We start from the raw sequence: 26,367 nt of genomic DNA on the forward strand, positions 1-26,367 counted from the left end.
TTCCCCCATCCACTACACGGTTCATCCGGTGTGCTCCAACTACTCCTGGTATGCTCCTCGTAACCACGAGTCCTCCACATCCAACGTAACGTCAGAGATGACACCTTTTAACGGTGCTACAAAAATCTAAACTCTTCACTTCAAAGGTCCATCTGCGGGTTTTCACTGCTCCCTTGTACTTGATTGATTAATTAAGGTCACTAATTAGTAAGGAACTCCCCACACCTGGGGTTTAATTGAAAGGGAAAACACTAAAACCTGCATACACTAGGCCCTCCTTGGTATGAGTTTGACACCCCTGGTCTACATGATGAGATTATTATGCATATTTTTATTTGTCAAAAGGCAGTCAAGCATCAATCATCATGTCACCAAAATAAAACCCTCAATATTTATTGGAAAGGAGCATCAAGACCCCCTGTGCACTTTCACCTCCCTGTGAAGTTAATCATTTATTTAATCTGTAGCCTAATAAACTGCATGGTTTCCCAAGTCATAGCGGGAGGAACACACACCATACCATCGCGTGACTCCAAGTTTACTTTGATATGATGGTTATTATATCAATATTTGCGCATAAAGGCATTCCAACACTATTTCTCTCATTATTAATTTTACCAACACAAAAAGATCCCACCATGTCGAATGAACAAATTCTGTCGTCATTTATAAAATTGTACTGAAAATACCTGTTTCCATCACAGCTGTTTATATTTTTTTGGGGGGGGGTGGTGTGACTTTACTCACATAAAAAATTGGGATGGAAACACCATGTGTTTGATGACATTCCAATTGCTCCTTTCCAGACATTTATTATGAGCCATCCTCCACTCAGCAGCCTACACTAATGGAAACATAGTTACTGACTCAAATTAATGAAATTAGTATAAATAATTGTTCCTTTGACTGAACGAATCGAAAAGATCACAATGAGTAAAAAGACTCGACCTTCCCATCGCTAGAAAAAGACCAGTGAGGTCTTCCCTATGCCTTAACCAGAGATACCGTTAAGGAGATGCAAAAATCCACTGGAATCGTAATAACACCCATCGTGTACGTTGCCCATGCGTTATCAATGAGCCGCGCGGTGCATTCTGGGACAAGAAGAGCTCTACTTTAAGGTGTAATGGGAGTCAATTGGGTGCTAGCTCAAAAAATATATATTGGCATACGTCTCGTCAACAAGAAGTACAACATAACAAATATTTTCGGAGATGTGAGATAATTAACTTATCTGTAATATCACATAGCTTTGGAATCTTGACATTAAGTACTTTCGAGGTAAATAGGCAGGTTTCTAGATTCGGTTTAGCAACCGCGTGACGCTTTATGACAACGTGAACGCGATTGGTCGACAGTGTGCTGGGTGAGACCTTATACATTCACCCATTTATTGCCCAGTGGGATTCATATCTCCTCCTTTCTCTAATAAATCTGCCTTAACCACAGAGTTTTTAAACCCAGAGGGGCAACATTGCGAGACTTTCGGGAAAGCTTGTGAAGCAGGCCAGGGTTTGAGTAGTCAATGAGAGAAGTTTTATATTTTTTTATTTATCGAAATCTAAAGGCACAACCTAGATTCGAGCCAATGTTTTAAGTAATTGTACATGTTATTAGTCCAACCTGTTAAAAGTGATAAACTGCACCTTTTCATTTTCGTCAAACACTATTTTATATTGGATTGCCTTTGATTTGATGGCAAGCACATGCGCAGTTTGGCGTTTGTCGACCGTTAGACCCGATTACGTGTTTCTGCGCATGAGTTTAGCTAGACAACGTCGCCATGACATCGCCTACGAGCGTGATCGTGGATTTATAAAGGATAAGCAGTTTCTGTCTTTGTCTTAACTGGCAGCTCGCTCCGCTTTACGTACGTCCTGGGTAACATCCGGGAATATGTTTCAGCGCGCAGTCTCAATTCTTATAACATCTTTGTAAGCAATTTGTTTTGTATTTAATTTCAATTATGCCACACGAGTCGCTTTAATTATCAAAATAGAAATCGGTTCTGTATGACGATAAGAAGAAAATGCTTCACGTAGATTAATTCCAAAAGGGGAATCATTTTTCTCCGGCAAATCTTATGCCAGCCTTTGAGCTGGGTCCTTGAACTGTAAACAGTCGCCTTTGATTGCTTTCTCAGTGTTTCCGAGACAACGAGCTGTACATATATTGGTCACTTTAACTGATACTCGAGTGCAGAATGGTAACGTGAGAAGGAAAACATGAAAAAACATCACAGAAAAATATTCATCCTGATAGTTTTTGTGTATGTGGTGTTTTCCTTGTATGCTGCATACAATGTGTTTTTTAATACGAAGGTGATCACCCGTGTCCACAGAGTGGTGAAGAAAATTACAGTCGCAACCTCAGGTAAATTACCTAGCTAGCTACTTATCTGACAAAATAAACTCACTGTCCATAGTTTGCGGGTCATGTCCAATGCTGTATATGATCATATACAGTCAACACGTGAATACCCTGACATGGTTATGGACTGGTCATGTGAATTGGCTATTTGAAAACCACTAACTAGCTAGCTCCAATAAGTGTTCTTGTACTGTTGTTTTGGTGATTACAGGTGGTGGTGTTGTGGCTCCTTACATTGGGGATGATGTGTGGAACCCTTGGGAGGATGAGCAGGCTAATGCGCTTTCTGCTCTGCACAAACAGAGGGAGGCTTTCAGACAATACCAGGAGCGCATTGACAAGAACAGGCCCAAGAGATACAAAGTTCAAATCTGGGGGAAAGCGGCCATAGGTAATGCTTTTTTAGGGATCTTCTGTGATAAGTTGTACAATATTGCTTGATATCTCTTTGTTGTTTGACGCTTCCTCTTACAATGTTAGGTTACATTATGGCGTAAAAAACATTCTTATGGATATTGTCCCTCTGAAGTAACTCCTCTCTTCTATCAGGACTTTACCTTTGGGAACATATTTTAGAAGGTCCCCTCAGCCCCACTGACATACAAGCACAGTGGAGAGAGGGGGAGATACAGGTGGGAAAGATAGATTTCAGGTAAGGCATCACAAATGAGACTCCTATCACAATATAAGATGCATATGATCTAGCTGATGTCAGCTATTCTGACATCCCTCCACCCACCATCTGTCTGTCTGTAGTTTCTACACAGGCCCAGCGGTGATCCAAGGCCACGTTCCTCTGGACACAGACAGTGTGGTTCTGGTGCTGAACGGCCGGGAGCAGCAGAAGATCTCATACGCTACCCGGTGGCTGCAGCATGTCCAGACCTTGATGCAGTTCCACGCTGTGAATCGTGTGGCTGTGGTTCTGCTGGGCAGCGAGCGCTGCACCAACGACTGGATCAGCCCCTACCTGAGGAGGCACGGGGGCTTTGTGGACCTGCTCTTCCTGGTCTATGACAGCCCCTGGGTCAACGACAAGGATGTCTTCCAGTGGCCCCTTGGAGTAGCCACGTAGGTCATCTGAACCCTTATTCATAAAGTGTCAGAGAAGGAGTGCTAATCTAGGATCAGTTATATCTTTGAGATCATAATTGTATGGAAAGAGGACCTGATCTTAGATCAGCACTCCTACTCTGAAATGGTTTGTTAATACAGGCCCTGATTTAGTTTGAGGGTTTCTCTGAGTTTGTTTCTCATGTTTCAGAATTCTGCACTTCTTGTTTGTCTTTCTTCCCTCAACATGTACTTTTCCCTTCTTTCAATCATGTTTCCATTGTAGGTTACATAATAGTACATTTTAACAATTTAGGTATAGCATTGCACCAGAGAGGAGCATATTTTAAAAGTGGATTTGTATGCCCACTCTGTTCAGATACAGGCAGTTTCCTGTGGTCATGCCAAACTCTCATATGGTGAGCTCCACAAGGCCCTTCCTCTGTAACTTCCTGGGAACTGTCTACAAGAACTCCTCGAGGGAAGCACTCATGGAGATCTTGAAACAAACAGGACTGGACAAAGAGTGCATCACTACTGGCAGAGAGAAGTATTTCACTATGCTATGCTGTCACTGTCAAGCACTGTATCAATTCACAATAATGGTTTTCAGTCCAATTTTTGCATCCTGTCTTTCTCAATGAGGTTTGGACCTCTAGTAGCTCACTTCACTTGAAATACTTTTGTTGGTAGGCTTTGTTTACCAGTGAAATATCAATTGAGTCAGCACACTCAAATAGAAGTTCATCCCTTTTTTGATCTTTGCGTTTGAAAATTCATGAAGCGCAAAGGGAATTTACAAGTACTATATGAATATATTCACAACAGAAGAACTGTTTAAATACGTAATACATAAAAACAACTCCCTGCTCACTAGACGTTAATATTCCTCCTCTTCTGCGTCAGGTGGCTTCCTCAGGAGACAGTGGAGAGTCTGAGACGGTACCAGACAGCCCTGGCCCAAAGCGAGCTCACCCTCTGCCCTGTGGGAATCAACACGGAGTGCTACCGCATCTACGAGGCCTGTGCCTACGGCTCCGTACCCGTGGTGGAAGACATGGTGACCCCAGGTGGGTGCTCTGCTGCACGCAGCTCCCCACTGCGTCTCCTCAAAGCTGCAGGAGCCCCCTTCATCTTTCTCAAAGACTGGAAGGAGCTTCCAGGCCTCCTGGAAAAGGAGAAGATGATGAGCCAGGAGGAAAGGACTGAGAGGAGGAGGAGACTGCTGGAGTGGTATAGCAGTTTCCGACAGCAGATGAAGGACAGGTTCACCGAGGTCTTAGAGGAGACCTTCTTCAAAAACAGCTAAGTCTTTTTAAAGCTCAGAGTAAAACACAAAATGGCACATAATTACGAGGTACAATGTGGATCTCATTGGCAGTGTGTTTAAGGGAGAAAAGCCACATTTTTGTGGGCTTATGGCTCCATTTTGTAAAGTTTCCACTGGTAGCTGACAACTGTCTCAAGATAATGTTCAAACAAAACATTTATTTCAGGCTATGGGTGAATTATATTAGAATGAGGTGGCTGTAAATCTTGTTGTTCTTCATAATTTATTTTACATAGTTCAAGATTTACATGTATTTATGTTGTAACTTAAAAGATTAGGGATTTCAGTTACTCTTGAACTACTTGCTGAATGCACACTCCAAAGCAACATTGTATTCGACCTTTCAGTAAGGCCCAGTTATTGTAATTTTTACCCGAGGAGGGTGGCGCTATAGGAGGACAGGCTCGTTGTAATGGCCGGAATGGAATGAAATGAATGGCACTGTATCAAATACAGTAAACATATGGAAACCACATGTTTGACGTTCCATTTATTCCATTACAATAAGCCCGTCCTCCTATAGCTCCTCCCACCAGCCTCCTCTGATATCTTTCCCATTTAGATATTTGTCGGGTGGATATCTCCTTTACATTTATCATAGACCTGTCCTTGAACTATGTAGGGCTTGTTATTGTGACAGGAGTAGGTCTATCTCCAGTGCAATTGCAGTAAACCATATCCTGTGGTAAACCATAACCTCATGTTTTCATGCTGTTAATGCATTAGAGCTTGAAAAATGATTAACACTGTTCCTGTAGCATCTTGTTTTCTGTGAAATGTTGTAAACTGTTTGTTTTGCTATTAAAACGTGTAATGTTTGTTAAGTTGTAAATGTTTTATTTTTTCATGAGACTGGAGAGAAAATGAATCTGTACCATAACATGATCACCAGCAGATGGAGCAATAGAACCACATTAATTTCAGTACACATTGCTTTGCTGAATATATATAGTACCAGTGAAAAGTTTACATAGTGTTGATGTCTTCACCATTATTATTCTATGTAATAACATAAGTAATAAACAGTGTTAAACATATCAAAATATATATTTGAGATTTTTCAAAGTAGCCACCCTTTGCCTGACAGCTTTGCACACACTTGGCATTCTCTCAACCAGCTTCACCTGGCATGCTTTTCCAACAGTCTTGAAGGAGTTCCCATGTATGCTAGGCACTTGTTGGCTGCTTTTCCTTCACTCTGCGGTCCAACTCATCCCAAACCATTTCAATTGGGTTGAGGTCAGGTGATTGTGGAGGCCAGTTCATCTGACGCAGCACCATCACTCTCCTTCTTGGTCAAATAGCCCATACACAGCCTGGATGTGTGTTGGGTCATTGTCCTGTTGAAAACCAAATGATAGTCCCACTAAGCGCAAACCAGATGGGATGGCGTATCGATGCAGAATGCTGTGGTAGCCATGCTGGTTAAGTGTGCCTTGAATTCTAAATAAATCACAGACATTGTCACCAGCAAAGCACCATCACACCTCCATGCTTTACGGTGGGAACCACACATGCGGAGATCATCTGTTCACCTACTCTGCATCTCACAAAGACACGGCGGTTGGAACCAAAAATCGCACATTTGGACTCATCAGACCTAAGGACAGATTTCCACCGGTCTAATGTCCATTGAAAGTCTCTTCTTATTGGTGTTTTTTAGTAGTGGTTTCTTTGCAGCAATTTGACCGTGAAGGCCTAATTCCCCCAGTCTCCTCTGAACAGTTGATGTTGAGATGTGTCTGTTACTTGAACTCTGTGAAGCATTTATTTGGGCTGGAATGTCTGAGGCCGGTAGCGCTAATGAACTTATCCTCTGCAGCAGAGATAACTCTGGGTCTTCCTTTCCTGAGGCGGTCCTCATGAGAGGCAGTTTCATCATACTGCTTGATGGTTTTGCGATTGCACTTGAAGAAACTTTCAAAGTTCTTGAAACTTTCCGGATTGACTGACCTTCATGTTTTAAAGTAAGGATGGACTGTCGTTTCCCTTTGCTTATTTGAGCTTAGTTTTCTACCAAATCAATGTTTATTTGTCACGTGCGCCGAATACAACAGGTGTAGACCTTACAGTGAAATGCTTACTTACAGGTTCTAACCAATAGTGCAAAAAAGGTATTAGGTGAACAATAGGTAAGTAAAGAAATAAAACAACAGTAAAAATACAGGCTATATACAGTAGCGAGGCTATAAAAGTAGCGAGGCTACATACAGATCGGTTAGTCAGGCTCATTGAGGTAGTATGTACATGTAGATCTGGTTAAAGTGACTATGCATATATGATGAACAGAGAGTAGCAGTAGTGTGAAAGAGGGGTTGGCGGGTGGTGAGTGGCGGGACACAATGCAAATAGTCCGGGTAGCAATTTGATTACCTGTTCAGGAGTCTTATGGCTTGGGGGTAAAAACTGTTGAGAAGCCTTTTTGTCCTTGACTTGGCACTCCGGTACCGCTTGCCATGCGATAGTAGAGAGAACAGTCTATGACTGGGGTGGCTGGGGTCTTTGACAATCTTTAGGGCCTTCCTCTGACACCACCTGGTGTAGAGGTCCTGGATGGCAGGCAGCTTAGCCCCAGTGATGTACTGGGCCGTACGCTCTACCCTCTGTAGTGCCTTGCGGTCAGAGGCTGAGAAATTACCATACCATGCAGGGATGCAACCAGTCGGGATGCTCTCGATGTTGCAGCTGTAGAGCCTTTTGAGGATCTCAGGACCCATGCCAAATCTTTTTAGTTTCCTGAGGGGGAAATAGGGCTATCTTCTGTATACCACCCCTACCTTGTCACAACACAACTGATTGGCTCAAAAGCATTAAGAGGGAAAGAAATTCCACAAATTCCACAAATTAACTTTTAACAAGGCACACCTGTTAATTGAAATGTCATCCAGGTGACTACCTCATGAAGCTGGTTGAGAGAATGCCAAGAGTGTGCAAAGCTGTCATCAAGGCAAAGGGTGGCTACTTTGAAGAATCTCAAATATAAAATCGTTTTTTGGTTACTACATGATTCCATATGTGTTATTTCATAGTTTTGATTTCTTCACTGTTATTCTACAATGTAGAAAATAGTCAAACAAAGAAAAACCCTTGAATGACTAGGTGAGTCCAAACTTTTGACTGGTACTGTATATTTGGGGAGTATATATATATACTGAGCAAATATGAACGCAACATGTAACAATTTCAAAGATTTGACTGAGTTATAGTTCATATGAGGAAATCAGTCAATTTCAATTAATTCACTAGGCCCTAATCTGTGACTGGGAATATAGATATGCATCTGTTGGTCACAGATACCTTTAAAAAAGGTAGGGTTGTGGATCAGAAAACCAGTCAGTATCTGGTGTGACCACCATTTGCCTCATGCAGCGGGACACATCTCCTTCACATAGAGTTGATCGAGCTGTTGATTGTGGCTTATGGAATGTTGTCCCACTCCTCTTCAATGGCTGTGCGAAGTTGCTGGATATTGATGGGAACTGGAACACGCTGTCGTACATGACGATCTAGAGCATCCCAAACATTCTCAACGGGTGACATGTCTGGTGAGTATGCAGGCCATGGAAATACTGGGACATTTTCAGCTTCCTGGGATTGTGTACAAATCCTTGCAACATGGGGCTGTGCATTATTATGCTCAAACATGAGTTGATGGCGGCAGATGAATGGCATGACAATGAGCCTCAAAATCTCGTCACGGTATCTCTGTGCATTCAAATTGCCATAGATAAAATGCAATTGTGTTTGTTGTCTGTAGCGTATGCCTGCCCCTACCATAACCCCACCACCACCATGGGGCATTCTGTTCACAACGTCGACATAAGCAAACCACTCGCCCACAGGACGTCATACCCGCTGCCCGGTACAGTTGAAACCGGGATTAATCCATCCAGCACACTTCTCCAGTGGCCATTGACAGTGAGCACTTGCCCACTGAAGTCGGTTACGACCGTGGTGAGGATGATGAGCACGCAGATAAGCCTCCCTGAGATGGTTTCTGACAGTTTGTGCAGAAATTCTTCAGTTGTGCAAACCCACAGTTTCATCAGCTGTCCGGTTGGTTTAGAGTGCCCCTTTATTGTCCCCAGCACAAGGTGCACCTGTGTCAGGACCATTCTGTTTAATCAGCTTCTTGATATGCCACATCTGTCAGGTGTGTGGATTACCTTGGCAAAGGAGAAATGCTCACCAAATTTGAGACAAATACGCTTTATATGCGTGGAAAATTTCAGGGATCTTTTATTTCAGCTCATGAAACATGGGACCAACACTTTACATGTTGCGTTTATATTTTTGTTCAATACAGGTATAGATGGACCTTTTATCAATTAGATTTGCTCATCTCCTGCGTCCTCTTTCCTCCGTCTTCTCTCACCTCCTTCGTCCTCTCCTCCGTCCTCTCTCGCCTCCTTCTGAAAAGTTAATCGATGAGAGTTGGTGATGGATGAAAATTGATTTGCTTGAAATGAGACGGTCCTTCTCCGCTCGCATCATTAGGCAAATTATGTTTACAGGGGTGGATCCCAAAATAACTGTGTTTCCTGACATATTGCAATAAAGTAACATATTGTTTTTAAACGTGTGCATGTTTTTCTCTTCTGACACAACAAAAGGTGATTCAAATGGGGTGTGGCAGATTTCAAAACTCTTCCGTGGTAGGATACACATGAGTATCCTCAATGAAAGTTGGCAATCGAGGAGGGGAGGACGCTTCCGTTTGTCTACTAACGAATTGGCACTCCTCGACCACTTATCGTTTTCCAGGTCACGGAGGAGAGAGGACCGAGGACGGTCTTTTGCCCAAACGAGGAAACCCCATAATGTGCACAATTGTTACTCGGTTACAATGGGAATAGTTTAAAATATTATAAGGTCTCTTTTCACAAAGAATGTTGATTACCAAATATGCTCTATATTCTCATAGTGTCCTTACCAGGGACGTTGATCCTGTTAAAGAAAACAACTTATGTAAGTTGATGTCACTTTTTACATAAGATAATTTCATACATATATTTTCACTGATCTGTAGGTTCTAGTCTCATACCGTAGACGCACCTAAATTGAGGTTTATGTCACACACCACAGATTAGCCAATGGATGACTTGTAATATTGTATTGAATATATTTTATTTTACAAAACCATTTTGAAGTGTAGAAACCGCCAAAGCTATTTCACCAATGGGAATATTGTAACACTGGTAGCAGGTGAGGCCTAATTTGTATAATAATTTCAATGTCACTGGTGCCACTTTGATGCAATGAACAGCCGTGCTTATAATATCAACACTGCCTTGGGGCGTATGTATATGTGGATCACACCCTGTACGTACATACCTGGGGAACTTTACCAGGGATTTCACCGATATTATCAGAATATATAATCGGTCATCTAGCAATTCTGGCAAATTCCATATGGGCTGGACACACAAAACTGACACACAAAAATATTTTTATATACAAAAATAAATAAATTAAAGGTGACAAGGCCGGTGAACCATTGGCCTGTTAAGGTGATATTTTTTTTATTTTTTATTATTCACAATTTCTCTGTTATACTAATCTATGATGAGCCTTTGGCTGGTCATTGAGCAACGACCGGTCCCCCTACCAAGATTGGCAGGCGCGGTTTAATGATAGGCTGAGCTGAGGTCACGCAAACTCACATTCAAAGTGAAAACGCAGCATCAGCATAGAGACCTGTTCCGACTCTGTCATCAGGTAGACAGCCAAGATCATGGATGGTAAAAAATGGAAAGGGTGCCTGTAAACATAGAAAGAGCACATTCTACATTGTCCTCTCACTCTAAACGTTCTATTTTGCAGGTGGCTAAAGCCATGACTTGGTCAAACAGTAATGGATTATCCTCATGATTCCTGTAATGAAAGTGTGTGCTGTGCCCCTGTGTCTGTTTTGCTGGGGCCTGCTGCTGTAATGAGCGAGCCACTCTCCTCTCCCCCATGCGCTCGAGAGAGAAATATGTCCTGGTCGTATAACGTTTAAATATGCAATTGCGGGAAAGACACCAGTGGAGGCTGCTGAGGGGAGGATGGCTCATAATAATGTCAGGAACGGCGCAAATGGAATGGCATCAAATAGGTGGAAACCATGTGTTTGATACCATTCCACCCATTCTGCTCCAGCCATTACCACAAGCCTGTCCTCCACAATTACGGTGCCACCACAAGTGCCTCCTGTGAAAAACACAGCTTTGGAAGCTTCGTACCCTTGTCCCTGTCGAAAGGGGGGGGGGGGGCTTCTCCTGGGTCCTATAAATCGTCAAGTCCGCCCCTGCTTCCTATGTTTACCAAAAACCAAAGGAAGCATTCAAAGAAAATAACATCCTCACTACAATCAATTATGGGGAGGTTTGACAATGTTGTGGGGTTGCTTTGCTGCCTCTGGTACTGGAAGCCTTGCAGGGCCGGCTCTAGACTTTTTGGGGCCCTAAGCAAGGTTTAGTTGGGGGGGGGGCACCCCTTCTCGCGGCAAAACATTTTATTGGCCTCCCTCTTGACAGTGGAGAGAATAAAAAAATATATATATATATTTCCTGCAATTCTACACATTTTGCCATGGGCGGAGAGAAAACATTGCAGTTTTACAGCTTATTTCCTGCAATTCTACCCATATTGCGATGGGGTGAAGATAGCATTTTTGAATCCAGTTTTAAAGCTAATTTCATGCAATTCTACACATTTTGTAATGACTTATGCTATGCCATGTTAATATGATATCTGAGTGGGAATGACTAACAAAGTCAACGAGGGTCCACCTGGAGGTCAGGCGTAAGGCCCTGCGTGCCCGGTTGGTATTCGGCCATGATTCCGACAAGTTTAGATAGCTGGCTAGACTAACTACCAATCTAAACATTGTAGCTGACATGGCTAATTGAGTGACTGTCAGTGACTGACACAAAAAGAGAAGAATTGCTGATGCACAACCAAGTTCTAAAGCTAATCTCATGCTATTCTACACATTTTGCAAAGAGCTTGAGATAATCAAGTGTTTTTAAAGCAAATTTCCTGCTATTCTACATTTTCTCATGAGGCTAATAGAAAAATTAGAAGTTGTATACTTAATCTCATGCTATTCTACACATTTTGCAATGAGGCTGGGAGAAATGTGCAATTTTAAAGCAAAGTTTAGATAGTTGGCTAGACTAACTACCAATCTGAACATTGTTAGCTGACATGGATAATTGAGTGACTGTCAGTGACTGACATAACAAGAGAAAAATTGCTGATGCACAACCAAATTTTGAAATTGCAGTTTTTCTAAAATTTTAACTCTCAGTAGTAAGTTGAAACCAGACTGAGTTCCTTTTTGGGGGGGGTCCGACCAAATCATGGGCTGGTATGAGGTTGTTGGAGGATCGCAGTGATGTGGGCTGGTGTGGATAAAATGCCAGGCCCGAAGTCCGCCCCTGTAATCGACCCTACTGGTTAGACAAAAATCATGTCAATCCATGTCTTGTTTCCGTTATGCCTCTTCGATCCCTCCCATTTCCACAGTGACTCCCCGGCAGCTGAGCTGCAGTCAGTCCTGTCTGTGAAAAACAACGAGGCAAATGGGAAGTGTGGGACCGGGGAAACTAGAGCACCAAAGGAAGTATAAGATTAAAGTCTACATACTATATATTGGTACTCCGAGTGCAGTAAAACATCGCGCCATCTCTACCTGCGTTGAAAATTTTAACGTTTTACTTTACTGCGTGGTTGATCTGATTATCAAAGGTTATGCTGTTGCCCCGACTCGACATCTTCGCTCTGCCTGCCGCGGCATAGCCAGCGGTTATCTGTGATTTCATTGATTGATATCAGGATTTCGTGTTGGCCTAGTCTTTTCCAGCAATAGTCTACTCGCGTAGGAGAATGGACTGAACGTTTTCTTGAAAAGGAACTTTTTTTGTGTTGACTAATAGTTTAACTTCCGAACTACTCTGAATCGACCTGAAAATGTCTAATACAAAGTTCAAAAAGGATAAAGAAATCATTGCTGATTACGAGAGTCAAGTTAAAGGTACGTTTGTTTATAATGTTGTATGAACATAATTTCGGTTAATTTTATTTTATCCCCATGAGGCTAACTTCTATTCAATGACAAACCAAATCCGTGTGTCCAATGTCTAAACTCAGACCATAATATGAATGGGTCAGTGGCATACCGCAGTTTCAAGGTCTGAGCAAGAATTGCAGTTCTATAACTAATCTCATGCTATTGTACAGATTTTGCCATGAGGTTACGATAAAATGTTTATATTTTAAAGTTAATTTCCTCCAATTCTACACATTGCCATGGAGCGGAGTTGTATAGCTAATCTCATGCTATTCTACACATTTTGCAATGAAGCTGAGAAATTTGCATTTTTAAAGCACTTTTCCTGCTATTCTGCACATTTTGGCAATGAGACTGAGAGAAATTCTTTAAAAAAAAGTGCATTTCCTGCTATTCTACACATTTTGTGTGTTGCCATGGTTTATGTGTTCATATCAGTGGAGGCTGGTGGGAGGAGCGATAGGAGGACGGACTCATTGTAATGGTTGGAATAGAATAAATGGAACGGTATCAAACATATGAAAAACATACGTTTGGCTCCATTCTATTCCAGCCATTACAATGGGCCCGTCCTCCTATAGCTCCTCCCACCAGCCTCCACTGATTCACACGSMYMSMMGGGGGGGGGGGGGGGGGCGCGCGCTGTTCCTGACGCTGTTCCTGCTACTGCCACCACACCCTTTAATCCATTTTAATGGTCTCTTCTGTTCATTAAATGGATCACAACATTTTCTTTGCAACTTTGGGTAGAAATCCAATAGCTTTTGCTTATTATGAAAATGTATTATGTGGTCAAGCCAGTCCTCCATGAAAGCAATTTCGTTTGTCCTTCTCAACCAAACTCTACTTGAATAGATGGCAGCTCTCTGAGATGGCTATTGGTACGGTGCAGTTCCCATATGAAGACTTTTCCTACAAGGCCCAAACTTTTGAATGAGAAATTAGCTAGTGACTAAAATGTGACAACCCTAATAAAATAATACAATTATAAACCACTGCATGGCACTCAAATGGTTTTCAAAAAAGTTATTTAAAAAGACATCTCTATATGTAGTGTGAACAGTGACATTTACCATTCAACCCAACACCATTACAAAACACTATACAGTGTTTGTTTGGGACTTTAACCATCAAGGACCATACCATTGAAACCATTAGAATTGCTGTTGCCTAATGGTTCACTTGTTCACCAGGAATGTTCAAAATAATCCAGACCTTTTTTGATGGCAATAAACCAAACACAGGGGGGCTGTTTTCTGGACACAAATTAAGCCTAAGAGCAGGACAAACAATGCCATGAAGTCCAAAAGTTATGGGGGGAGCTAGAAAGTTGGCATTCAGAAGTATTACAATGTAAATGAACTTTTAATCAGTCTGTGTGCATATTTCAAGACATGGCATATGAGGGTGCAGTGAGAAACCTGGTGGGTTGGATGATATTTTTCTTGTCAATCATCTTGGGAAAAAAACTATACATAACTGGAAATCAACAAATCCTCCATCCTTAACATAATGGAAAGGTCAAATGCTTTATCTAAATGTTGAATGTGCGTGGGTGACGGAGAGAAATAAAATGGTGCAGTTTGAGGCCATGTGGGAAAGAGTGATGCGAGCGCTGGAGATGGGTGTGAGCAGGTGTTATGTCATTGATGTTTGTGTGCATCTGTATGCTGTCGTTTGTATATATGTTTTTGTATTGTTTAAAAAATGTCAACTTACAAAAAAAAGACACACTGAATTGCTTTCCAAGAGGACTGGTTTGAATTGTGAGGATGACCACACCATTTATTTTCATCATGAGCAAAAGTTATTGGCTTCCTACCCAAAGGTGCAAAGAAGATGTTGTGATCCATTTAATAAACACAAGAATCCAGCTAAATTGATATAAGGGTGTGGTGGCAGTAGCAGGAACAGCGGCATCTATTGGGTAAAACTTTGTTCTTAAACACTAATTTATGGTAAATAATGCAAGTGACTTCAATGGAAAACATCACCACATTCACAGGGAATACGTTAAAAAAGATGAAGAAGCAATACTCCAAGCAGCAGCTCCATACTACTTGTTAGACATAGAGAACTGATACTGTATATTGGTTGTTGGATTGGTGTGGTGTGTGTGTGTGGGATTCATGGATTGCTCATGTCTTACTCCTTGTTATGAAAGATTATGGTGCAAATTGGATGTTGGGTTCTATATTTTTTTAAGATTATATAAAAAAATATATATTTTCAAGTCAGTTAAGAACAAATTCTTATTTTCAATGACGGCCTAGGGACAGTGGGTTAACTGCCTTGCTCAGGGGCAGAACGACAGATTTGTTTAACCTTGTCAGCTCGGGGATTCGATCTTGCAACCTTTTGGTTACTAGTCCAACGCTCTAACCACTAGGCTACCTGCCTATAAAATAAATTGTACAATTTGGGTTCAATAAATTAGCTTAATTTCTCTGTGATTAAATTATATTTAAACAAAATAATGTTTCAGGAATGCTAATCTTATCTGTTTCTAACTACAGAAACTATTTCAGAACAATCTGAGATGGTGAGTGTCAACCCTCTTTCTTGTACTGTTTCAGGTGGAATTACTCGTATAGCTTAGTTTTAACTCACTAAAGCTTTTGTCAGGCTTCAGTCACTGATGAGAGATCAAAAAGATGTTTGGGCCACGTAAAAATAATTGAACAAACTGTTCTATTCTGGTTTAGTATCCAATATTATATACAAGTCTGACTGAATATTGAGCGAGAGATTGAAACCTATTTAGGTAGATTGAAAGATTAGCATTTGTCAGTCTGTGTTCCCTTTTATCCTCACTGTTCTCAAATGCTCTATCCCCTATTTTGGGTTCACTTGTTTTGCCTTCCTCATATCATGTATGACTTGTTTCAAATATACCATCATCGGTCACTGTCTGCAACACAGGTCAGTAAAAGTAGTCTAACCCAAATCTTATTTCAGGCGTGCCCTAATCCTTCTCAACCGAAGGTACTGATTTAAATAGCTCCACTTTGGCTTGGAGTGTTCTTGTCACCTCAACCAAGCCTGGATCTAAAAATAACAAACACTAGCAATAAAACCTGGTGTTTATACAGGTGCTTCTCTTGATACTTAGCTTGCCGACGTGTATGTGTATTTTCCAACTTCTCCAGTCTCCTCCAAGCCCCCTACAAACAGACAGAAGGTTCTTTTCCAGACAAAAGTGCACAGGAAAGAGGCAGTTGCACCTGCTCTGTGGTAACCATGAGGACTTGGCCCCTAGCCAAGGAACTGCTGTTCTCCAGAGCTGTTAGGAGCTCTGAAATGCCACCTATTCACATCTCCATAGCAAACCTTCAAACCAGAGAGAGGGCTGGTGGGGGGGGGCGCATGTCACTTGAGGAATTACCAGATTGTGTACGCTTGAGAAGCTCTCATTTGCGAGGAATGTGTGCAGCACCTTCGCCTGTGATGACTAAGGCCCTTCAGCCTGTAATAGAAGGGTGAATGCACAGTCATAGGGGACACTGGGTGCGGGACCTTCCGTTTGTAATGATACGGCTGATACAACTGAGAACGACTGTACCATTCCTCATGGGGAACAGAGGGCTGAGTAGAGCACACAGACAGACAGCGTGTTACTCTATGGCCAATCAGCCTTGATCTGGCTGTTGGTTTTACAGTTGTGTTTGTAGATACTCAATGTAGTTTGCCACATATTACGTTTTGAGAAAGATTGAGTTTACCCCATGATTAGGTTAAGGGGAGTGTTCCATGATGCCATTATCCTATTATTTGCATACCTTGCTGTCAACTTTGCATTGTAAATCTCTAACTTTTGTTTATTCAGTGTGAGAAGTGTCTGTTCAAGATGATTTACCTTAGATGTGTTCTACATTCATCCTATATAGCCATCCAGTTTGTCATGAGTACTGGTAGGAAGCATGGGCTAATATGATTTCAGCGACATTTGTAAACAAGGGAATGGACTCTATCTCCCTTACACATTGGCCATAGACCAGTCTGTGTGATACAAGTTTGAAAGAGTGGCTATGCTTAGAAAACGTTTCCATCTTAGTATGTTAAGGGTAGATTGCCACCAGTCTCTACTCCCAGCATCTTGATTTGTATAGAAATTCCTTGGCTCTTTCATTCACCATAATCCTGACCGTTACCAGGAAAGGTGTTTTAAATGTTCATACTCAGCTAAAGCTGTCACTATCATTATGTAAAAAAAAAAAATTGGATCATACTTTTTACAGGAATTTACTAGATTCAAGGGCTGGGACCGATACCAGTATCGCGATACTCGTTAGTATCACGGCAAGTAAACCACACAAAGAGGATTTAACTCCTTTAGGAAACAATTATGTTGTCATTCAGAGTAACATTTATATATTTCCCAAGCTATAGTATACAATATTTTACATTTAGCAGGTTTTTGAAGGACCAAAGAGAGAAAATATCACGATACTGGTATCGTCCCAGTCCTGCTAGGCTCCAACCGGCTCAAAATGAAGACATTTGGTGTTACAGAAATCAAGGACATGAGTTATACTTGTAAAATAGGCTACTTACTAAAAACAACGTTCTCCATTCACTGTAAACACTAGGTTGTAAAATCCTTATGGCATCCCAGTTTTGTAGCAGCTTTGATAGGGAGTCTCTAAGAGTTTAGATATGCAAGTTAGCTTGGGATTGCCCTAATATTAACGGAATTGCGCGGCGACATCGATTCTTCACTTAAAATGTATGTCAAACCAAACAACTCTATGCACGAGGACTGTTTTTACCGGTTTACACTGAACATTTTACATAAACACATTTTACTGGAAGTACTGTACAGATGCAGAGTTTGGTAACAGAATTTCAGTCAAATCTCCCTCAGTTTGTGACCCCATTTTCCAAGAACTCTGTTAAATACCTGTTAAATATCTGCTCCACATTAAGATTCAAAGATGTCAGCAGAAAGAATGGGGTGTCAGCTATGACATGACACCTTGACTTTGAAAAAAATCTATTTAGGTTATTGACCTACAGCAGGTGAAGTGGATTTACACCCGGTAACAGAATTGCGGTAACAGCATTTTCATCGTGGGTCCCTGATCTGTACTACATACATGCATAATATTGGATATGAATGTCGTTCTCTTCATGGTGATGTATCCTAAATGGGTACACAAAGGTAGAAATATGCAATATTCTACTTTGAATATTTGGGTATTCTACATACTGGCTAATATTTTAATGAGCTCCGCCACCAATCAAGACCAAATTTGCTTGGTCCGGTCTAGACCAAATCTGAACCAATCACACATTTGGACATCAAAGTACAGCAAGGTAGAGTACAGAACAGTATAGTACAGTACATTAGTGTACTGAACTCTACTGTACATGACTGTACCAAAAAACTCTACTCTTTTTTTATTGTACTCTATGGTACTGTGCTGTCCAAACATGTGAAACATAGATGTCAATGATGGTTCAGATCTGGTCCAATGATGGATGTCTATGTTTGGGCAAAATTAAGGCCGGTCCGGACATCTGTGAACATTGAAAGCAAGGCTGGTCCGGACTGGACCAAAAAATGACATCTGTGGACGTTTAAATCAAGGCCAGGGCCAACTGACCAAATTTCAACTACTTTTCAACGTTCTTGGATGTTCAGTGGGTGAGGATGTTGCTTACAGTAAATGTAAAGAGAGGGGGCTCATAGGTAGGTGTCAGTAAGGGCTAGGAGAGGTGACATTAATTGGAGAGGAGAGAGGGAGAGTCCAGACTGTTTTCACATCTTGCTTTGACCACCAGACAGAAAGAGAGAGAAAATAGTATTGAGCTGAACGTAACAGTATACCATTGGAAGGGAGGACCGTAGTAGGTGACCCAACTGGTTTGTGACTACTTTGATTTCCCATTGTAACCAATTCCATTACTGATTTTTCAGAAATTCTGTTACCAATTTGGTAACAGGATTTTGTGTTTTAAACACTTAATAATTCATAAACAAAATTAATATCAGTAAAAACACCATAACAGAAGTAACAAGGTAACCCTATCAATTAGTTAACTTTCATTATTCTCCCTCTTGAGGGAGAGAAATTAGAAAATATCTTTAAGATATGTGGGTTTTTGGTAACGGAATTAAGGCAATGTTTCTTAAACTTACAGAAGGCAGACATTTTTTTCTGAAAGTAAATATGTGTTGATATTAGTTAGCAGGGGTATTGACTTCAACTGTAAGTGTTGATATTAAATTAAATCCAAGATGGCGTAGCAGTCGGATGTGTCTTTGTCCTGTCTGTCCCGTGTAAATAGTATTCGTATTTTTCGTATACATTTCGTATATATTTTAATTTCACTTTCCATCTAGGAACTGAATATACATTCCTACATTCCGCCTCACCCAATGTGGTACGGACCTGCTATTTTTTTTATACTTTAGAACCGTAACCCCAATCAGAAGCTAGCCAGATAACTAGCTAGTAGTCAGTTAGCCACTGCTGCGGTCTTCGCCCTTAACTCGGACACAGCCAGCTTCAATACCGGGCCAATACCTGCCAGTCTGCAAGCGCGATATCAACCCGAGACATATAGGACTGCTTTTTCTCTACCACATCACCGGATTCCTGACGCAAGCTCTGGACAATTACACCGTATTATCACAGCTAGCTAGCTGCAACCAGTGGCTACTACTGGCTAACACCTCTGTCCCGAAGCAAGCACCAGTTAGCCTTGAGCTAGCCTCGAGCTAGGCCCATCTGCCGGCTAGCGAAGAGGTCTACAGCGAATTCTTGGGCTACAATACCTCTTTTGCCAATTGGACTGGACCTTTTTTTTGCCGACACAGAGCCCTGCCAATCCATCACAACTGGTCTAAATCAGCTACAAGCTAATTTAGCCATTTTTTTTGCGCTTAGTAGCTTTTACCTTCTGCCACACACCAGCCCTGTTATTAGCTGATATTACTCACCAATATTTCAGCATCGGACTGTCTCTCGACAACAACGCCGGATTCCGCCGTAATCCCTGAGCCACTACTTCTGATCCTCACAGCTAGCTTGCAGCTAGCGTAGTTAGCGCCATGCCACGAAGCTAGCACCAGTTAGCAAACACAATTCTACAATTCACAACCTCTCTTTCGCCATTCGGCTTGGATTCTCTGGATTCTCTGTCGACACGACCACGTCTGAGCAGACCCCCTCCGTCTGAGCAGACCACCCCCCGGGCTACTAACTTTAAACGCGCGTGCTAGCTTAGTGGAGGCCTCCCTGCTCCATCTACGCTGCCCCCTGGACACTATGATCACTTGGCTACATAGCTGATGCATGCTTGACTGTCCATTAATTCACGGTACTCCATTCTGTTTATTTGTGTTTTATCTGTCGCTCTGTGCTTTAACTCAGGATCTGTGTGTAGTTAATCCGACCCTCTCTGCCTAGTCGTCGCCATTTTTACCTGTTGTTGCTGTGTTAGACTAGCACCCTGTTATTGCTGCTGTTATCTTACCTGTTGTTTAGCTAGCTCTCCCAATCAAGACCGCAATCACTTTATGCCTTATTGTATGTCTCTCTCAAATATCAATATGCCTTGCATACTGTTGTTCAGGCTAGTTTTCATTATCATTGTTTTGGTTTGCAATGGACCCTGTAGTTCCACCTCCGTACCTCTGTACCCCCTTTGTCCCACCCCCCACACATGCGGTGACCTCACCCATTGAGACCAGCATGTCCAGAGATACAACCTCTCTTATCATCACCCAGTGCCTGGGCTTGCCTCCGCTGTACCCGCGCCCTCCATACCCTGTCTGCATTATGCCCAGAATCTATTCTACCACGCCCATAAATCTGCTCCTTTTATTCTTGTCCCCAACGCTCTAGGCGACCAGTTTTGATAGCCTTTAGCCGCACCCTCATCCTACTACTCCTCTGTTCCTCGGGTGATGTGGAGGTAAACCAGGCCCTGCATGTCCCAGTCACCCTCATTTGTTGACTTCTGTGATCGAAAAAACCTTGCCTCATGCATGTCAACATCAGAAGCCTCCTCCCTAAGTTTGCCTTACTCACCGCTTTAGCACACTCTGCCAATCCTGATGTCCTTGCCGTGTCCGAATCCTGGCTTAGGAAGGCACCAAAAATTCTGAGATTTCCATACCCAACTATAACACTTTCCGTCAAGATAGAACTGCCAAAGGGGAGGAGTTGCAATCTACTGCAGAGATAGCCTGCAAAGTTCTGTCATACTTTCCAGGTCTATGCCCAAACAGTTCGAACTTCTAATTTTAAAAATTAATTCTCCAGAAATAAGTCTCTCACTGTTGCCGCCTGCTACCGACCCCCTCAGCTCCCAGCTGTTGTTATTTGAATCGCTCCCCATCTAGCTTCAGAGTTTGTTCTGTTAGGTGACCTAAACTGGGATATGCTTAACACCCCACAGTCCACAATCCAAGCTTGATGCCCTCAATCTCACACAAATCATCAAGGAACCCACCAGGTACAACCCTAAATCCGTAAACATGGGCACCCTAATAGACATATCCTGACCAACCTGCCCTCCAAATACACCTCTGCTGTCTTCAATCAAGAGCTCAGCGATCACTGCCTCATTGCCTGTATCCGCCACGGGTCCGCGGTCAAACGACCACCCTCATCACTGTCAAACGCTCCCCAAAACTTCTGCGAGCAGGCCTTTCTAATCGACCTGGCCCGGGTACCCTGGAAGGATATTGACCTCATCCCGTCAGTTGAGGATGCTGGTCATTCTTTAAATGTTACTTCCTCACCATATTAGACAGCATGCTCCGTTCAAAAATGCAGAACCAAGAACAGATATAGCCCTTGGTTCACTCCAGACCTGACTGCCCTCGACCAGCACAAAAACATCCTGTGGCGAACTGCAATAGCATCGAAGAGCCCCGCGATACGCAACTGTTCAGGGAAGTCAGGAACCAATACACGCAGTCAGTCAGGAAAGCAAAGGCCAGCTTTTTCAAGCAGAAATTCGCATCCTGTAGCTCTAACTCCAAAAAGTTCTGGGATACTGTAAAGTCCATGGAGAACAAGAGCACCTCCTCCCAGCTGCCCACTGCCTGAGGCTAGGTAACACGTCCGATAAATCCGTGATAATCGAAGACTTCAACAAGCATTTCTCAATGGCTGGCCATGCTTCCTCCTGGCGACTCCAACCTTGGCCAACAGCCCCGCCCCCCCGCTGCTACTCGCCCAAGCCTCCCCAGCTTCTCCTTTACCCAAATCCAGATAGCAGATGTTCTGAAAGAGCTGGAAAACCTGGACCCATACAAATCAGCTGGGCTTGACAATCTGGACCCCTATTTCTGAAACTGTCCGCCGCCATTGTCGCACCCCTATTACCAGCCTGTTCAACCTCTCCTTCGTATCATCTGAGATCCCCAAGGATTGGAAAGCTGCCGCAGTCATCCCCCTCTTCAAAGGGGAGACACCCTGGACCCAAACTGTTACAGACCATAATCCATCCTGCCCTGCCTATCTAAGGTCTTCGAAAGCCAAGTCAACAAACAGATCACTGACCATCTCGAATCCCACCGTACTTCTCCGCTGTGCAATCCGGTTTCCGAGCCGGTCACGGGTGCACCTCAGCCACGCTCAAGGTACTAAACGATATCATAACCGCCATCGAAAAAGACATTACTGTGCAGCCGTCTTCATCGACCTGCCAAGGCTTTCGACTCTGTCATCACCATATTCTTATCGGCAGACTCAGTAGCCTCGGTTTTTCTAATGACTGCCTTGCCTGGTTCACCAACTACTTTGCAGACAGAGTTCAGTGTGTCAAATCGGAGGGCATGTTGTCCGGTCCTCTGGCAGTCTCTATGGGGTACCACAGGTTCAATTCTCGGGCCGACTCTTTTCTCTGTATACATCAATGATGTTGCTCTTGCTGCGGGCGATTCCCTGATCCACCTCTACGCAGACGACACCATTCAATATACTTCCGGCCCTTCCTTGGACACTGTGCTATCTAACCTCCAAACGAGCTTCAATGCCATACAACACTCCTTCCGTGGCCTCCAACGCTCTTAAACGCTAGTAAAACCAAATGCATGCTTTTCAACCGTTCGCTGCCTGCACCCGCACGCCCGACTAGCATCACCACCCTGGACGGTTCCGACCTAGAATATGTGGACATCCTAAGTACCTAGGTGTCTGGCTAGACTGCAAACTCTCCTTCCAGACTCATATCAAACATCTCCAATCCAAAATCAAATCAAGAATCGGCTTTCTATTCCGCAACAAAGCCTCCTTCACTCACGCCGCCAACATACCCTAGTAAAACTGACTATCCTACCGATCCTCGACTTCGCGATGTCATCTACAAAATAGCTTCCAACACTCTACCCAGCAAACTGGATGCAGTTTATCACAGTGCCATTCGTTTTGTTACTAAAGCACCTTATACGACCCACCACTGCGACCTGTATGCCCTAGTCGGCTGGCCTCGCTACATGTTCGTCGTCAGACCCACTGGCTCCAGGTCATCTACAAGGCTATGCTAGGTAAAGTGCCGCCTTATCTCAGTTCACTGGTCACAATGGCTACACCCACCCGCAGCACGCGCTCCAGCAGGTGTATCTCACTGATCATCCCTAAAGCTAAAACCTCATTTGGACGCCTTTCTCCAGTTCTCTGCTGCCTGCGACTGGAACGAATTGCAAAAATCTCTGAAGTTGGAGCTTTTATCTCCCTCAACAACTTTAAAAATCTGCTATCCGAGCAGCTAACCGATCGCTGCAGCTGTACATGTCCATCTGTAAACTACCCACCCAATTTACCTACCTCAACCCCCATACTGCTTTTATTTATTACTTTTCTGCTCTTTTGCACACCAGTATCTCTTCTTGCACATGATCATCTGATGATTATCACTCCAGTGTTAATCTGCTAAATTGTAATTATTTGATTTATTGCCTACCTCATGCCTTTTGCACACATTGTATATAGATTCTCTTTTTCTTACCATGTTATTGACTTGTTTATTGTTTACTCCATGTGTAACTCTGTTTTGTCTGTTCACACTGCTATGCTTTATCTTGGCCAGGTCGCAGTTGCAAATGAGAACTTGTTCTCAACTAGCCTACCTGGTTAAATAAAGGTGAAATAAAAAAAATATTAGTTAACAGGGTCTTTACTTTAACTGTAAGTGTTGATATTAGTTAGCAGGGGGAATTGAATTCAACTGTAAGTGTTGATTAGTAGCAGGGTCTTTACTTCAACTGTAAGTGTTGATATTAGTTAGCAGGGGTCTTTACTTTAACTGTAAGTGTTGATATAGTTAGCAGGGGTCTTTACTTTAACTGTAAGTGTTGATATTAGTTAGCAGGGGTCTTTACTTCAACTGTAAGTGTTGATATTAGTTAGCAGGGGTATTGACTTCAACTGTAAGGTGATATTAGTTAGCAGGGGTCTTTACTTTAACTGTAAGTGTTGATATTAGTTAGCGGGGGTATGACTTCAACTGTAAGTGTTGATATTAGTTAGCAGGGGTATTGACTTCAACTGTAAGTGTTGATATTAGTTAGCAGGGGTTTTGACTTCAACTGTAAGTGTTGATATTAGTTAGCAGGGGGGTATTGACTTCAACTGTAAGTGTTGATATTAGTTAGCAGAGGGGGAATTGAATTCAACTGTAATTGTTGATATTAGTTAGCAGGGGGGATTGAATTCAACTGTAAGTGTTGATATTAGTTAGCAGGGGGATATTGACTTCAACTGTAAGTGTTGATATTAGTTAGCGGGGGAATTGAATTCAACTGTAAGTGTGATATTAGTTAGCAGGGTGATATTGACTTCAACTGTAAGTGTTTGATATTAGTTAGCAGCGATATTGACTTCAATTGTAAGTGTTTATTAGTTAGCAGGGGTAGACTTCAACTGTAAATGTTGATATTAGTTAGCAGGGGGTACTTCAACTGTAAGTGTTGATATTTAGTAGAGGGTCTTTACTTCAACTGTAAGTTGATATTAGTTAGCAGGGTGATATTGACTTCAACTGTAAGTGTTGATATTAGTTAGCAGGGGTATTGACTTCAACTGTAAGTGTTGATATTAGTTAGCAGGGTGATATTGACTTCAACTGTAAGTGTTGATATTAGTTAGCAGGGTATTGACTTCAACTGTAAGTGTTGATATTAGTTAGCAGGGGTATTGACTTCAACTGTAAGTGTTGTTATTAGTTAGCAGGGTATTGACTTCAACTGTAAGTGTTGATATTAGAGCAGGGTATTGACTTCAACTGTAAGTGTTGATATTAGTTAGCAGGGTATTGACTTCAACTGTAAGTGTTGATATTAGTTAGCAGGGGTATTGACTTCAACTGTAAGTGTTGATATTAGTTAGCAGGGGTATTGACTTCAACTGTAAGTGTTGATATTAGTTAGCAGGGGTTGACTTCAACTGTAAGTGTTGATATTAGTTAGCAGGGGTATTGACTTCAACTGTAAGTGTGATATTAGTTAGCAGGGTGATTTGACTTCAACTGTAAGTGTTGATATTAGTTAGCAGGTATTGACTTCAACTGTAAGTGTTTATTAGTTAGCAGGGTTATTACTTCAACTGTAAATGTTGATATTAGTTAGCAGGGGATTGACTTCAACTGTAAGTGTTGATATTAGTTAGCAGGGGTTTTACTTCAACTGTAAGTGTTGATATTAGTAGCAGGGTGATATTGACTTCAACTGTAAGTGTTGATATTAGTTAGCAGGGGGGTATTGACTTCAACTGTAATGTTGATATTAGTTAGCAGGGGTATTGACTTCAACTGTAAGTGTTGATATTAGTTAGCAGGGGTATTGACTTTCAACTGTAAGTGTTGATATTAGTTAGCAGGGGTATTGACTTCAACTGTAAGTGTTGATATTAGTTAGCAGGGGTATTGACTTCAACTGTAAGTGTTGTGATGTATTTCTAATACCTTAAGACTTTTTCTGCTAGATGTTTTCTAAGACCCCTTTTCAATCTGTTTGACAATAAATCATATCCGTTGCTTATTCCTAATGTTTAGGATGGAAAATTGTTGAAAATATGTATATACAGTATGTCTTAAGTTCGAAACTGTATAGACTCTTAGCTTTCATTGGACACCCAATTTGACATGCTTCTATGAACGTCACATGTTGGTGCTCATGGGTCCTTTCACATGCAAATGGCCATTAGCCAAAGCCTATTTCTGAAGCCGGAGGCGACTTTTGTACAGACCTTGATTCCTCAAGGAGCAGAACAACAAGCATCCACAAAGGAAAGGAGAGTCTGTTTGATGTGCTACTTTCCAGCCTCATTTATTATTATTATTTTTTACATGAGTACTGGTCTTTTATCCTACTAGTCGTCAAACATTGTCCACCTGACAGATATGCCTGACATCAACTCCAGTGATTCTACTTTGCAAAGAAGTATAAAGCATTTCCCACTCTCTACTGACAACTTCTGATAGCTTCGTGGAGAAAAGCTAAGAGTGATTATTATTAAGTCAATAGTTTATCCTCTTATTTAATCCTCTGGAGTTTTTTGCAGTCTGGCTTTGGCAGTCTGTCTTGGCAGTCTGTCTTGGC

The 26,367-nt window shown here is 42.1% G+C and overlaps 2 protein-coding genes across 4 annotated transcripts in view; both read left to right on the forward strand.

Annotated features, from left to right (window-relative positions):
* The first annotated feature begins 1,393 nt into the window (after nt 1–1,393).
* Nucleotides 1,394–5,577, forward strand: rxylt1 (ribitol xylosyltransferase 1). The gene is made up of 6 exons (XM_023971743.2): nt 1,394–2,373; nt 2,582–2,761; nt 2,920–3,022; nt 3,127–3,441; nt 3,803–3,973; nt 4,330–5,577. The coding sequence occupies exons 1-6, from the start codon at nt 2,226–2,228 to the stop codon at nt 4,730–4,732; spliced, it is 1,320 nt and encodes a 439-aa protein (XP_023827511.1). The 5' UTR covers nt 1,394–2,225; the 3' UTR covers nt 4,733–5,577.
* Nucleotides 5,578–12,268: 6,691 nt separating this feature from the next.
* The window catches only part of srgap1a (SLIT-ROBO Rho GTPase activating protein 1a), a 167,571-nt gene continuing 153,472 nt past the window's right edge, over nt 12,269–26,367 (forward strand). The window contains exon 1 of one of the 3 annotated variants that reach the window (XM_023970968.2): nt 12,269–12,773. In XM_023970968.2, coding sequence (XP_023826736.1) covers nt 12,710–12,773 — 64 coding nt within the window. In that variant the 5' untranslated portion in view covers nt 12,269–12,709. The remainder of the gene's footprint in view (nt 12,774–26,367) is intronic. The other 2 variants (XM_023970963.2, XM_023970964.2) reach the window with 2 other exon arrangements.

The sequence above is a fragment of the Salvelinus sp. IW2-2015 genome, linkage group LG26, assembly GCF_002910315.2.
Source record: "Salvelinus sp. IW2-2015 linkage group LG26, ASM291031v2, whole genome shotgun sequence".
Lineage (NCBI taxonomy): Eukaryota > Metazoa > Chordata > Actinopteri > Salmoniformes > Salmonidae > Salvelinus > Salvelinus sp. IW2-2015.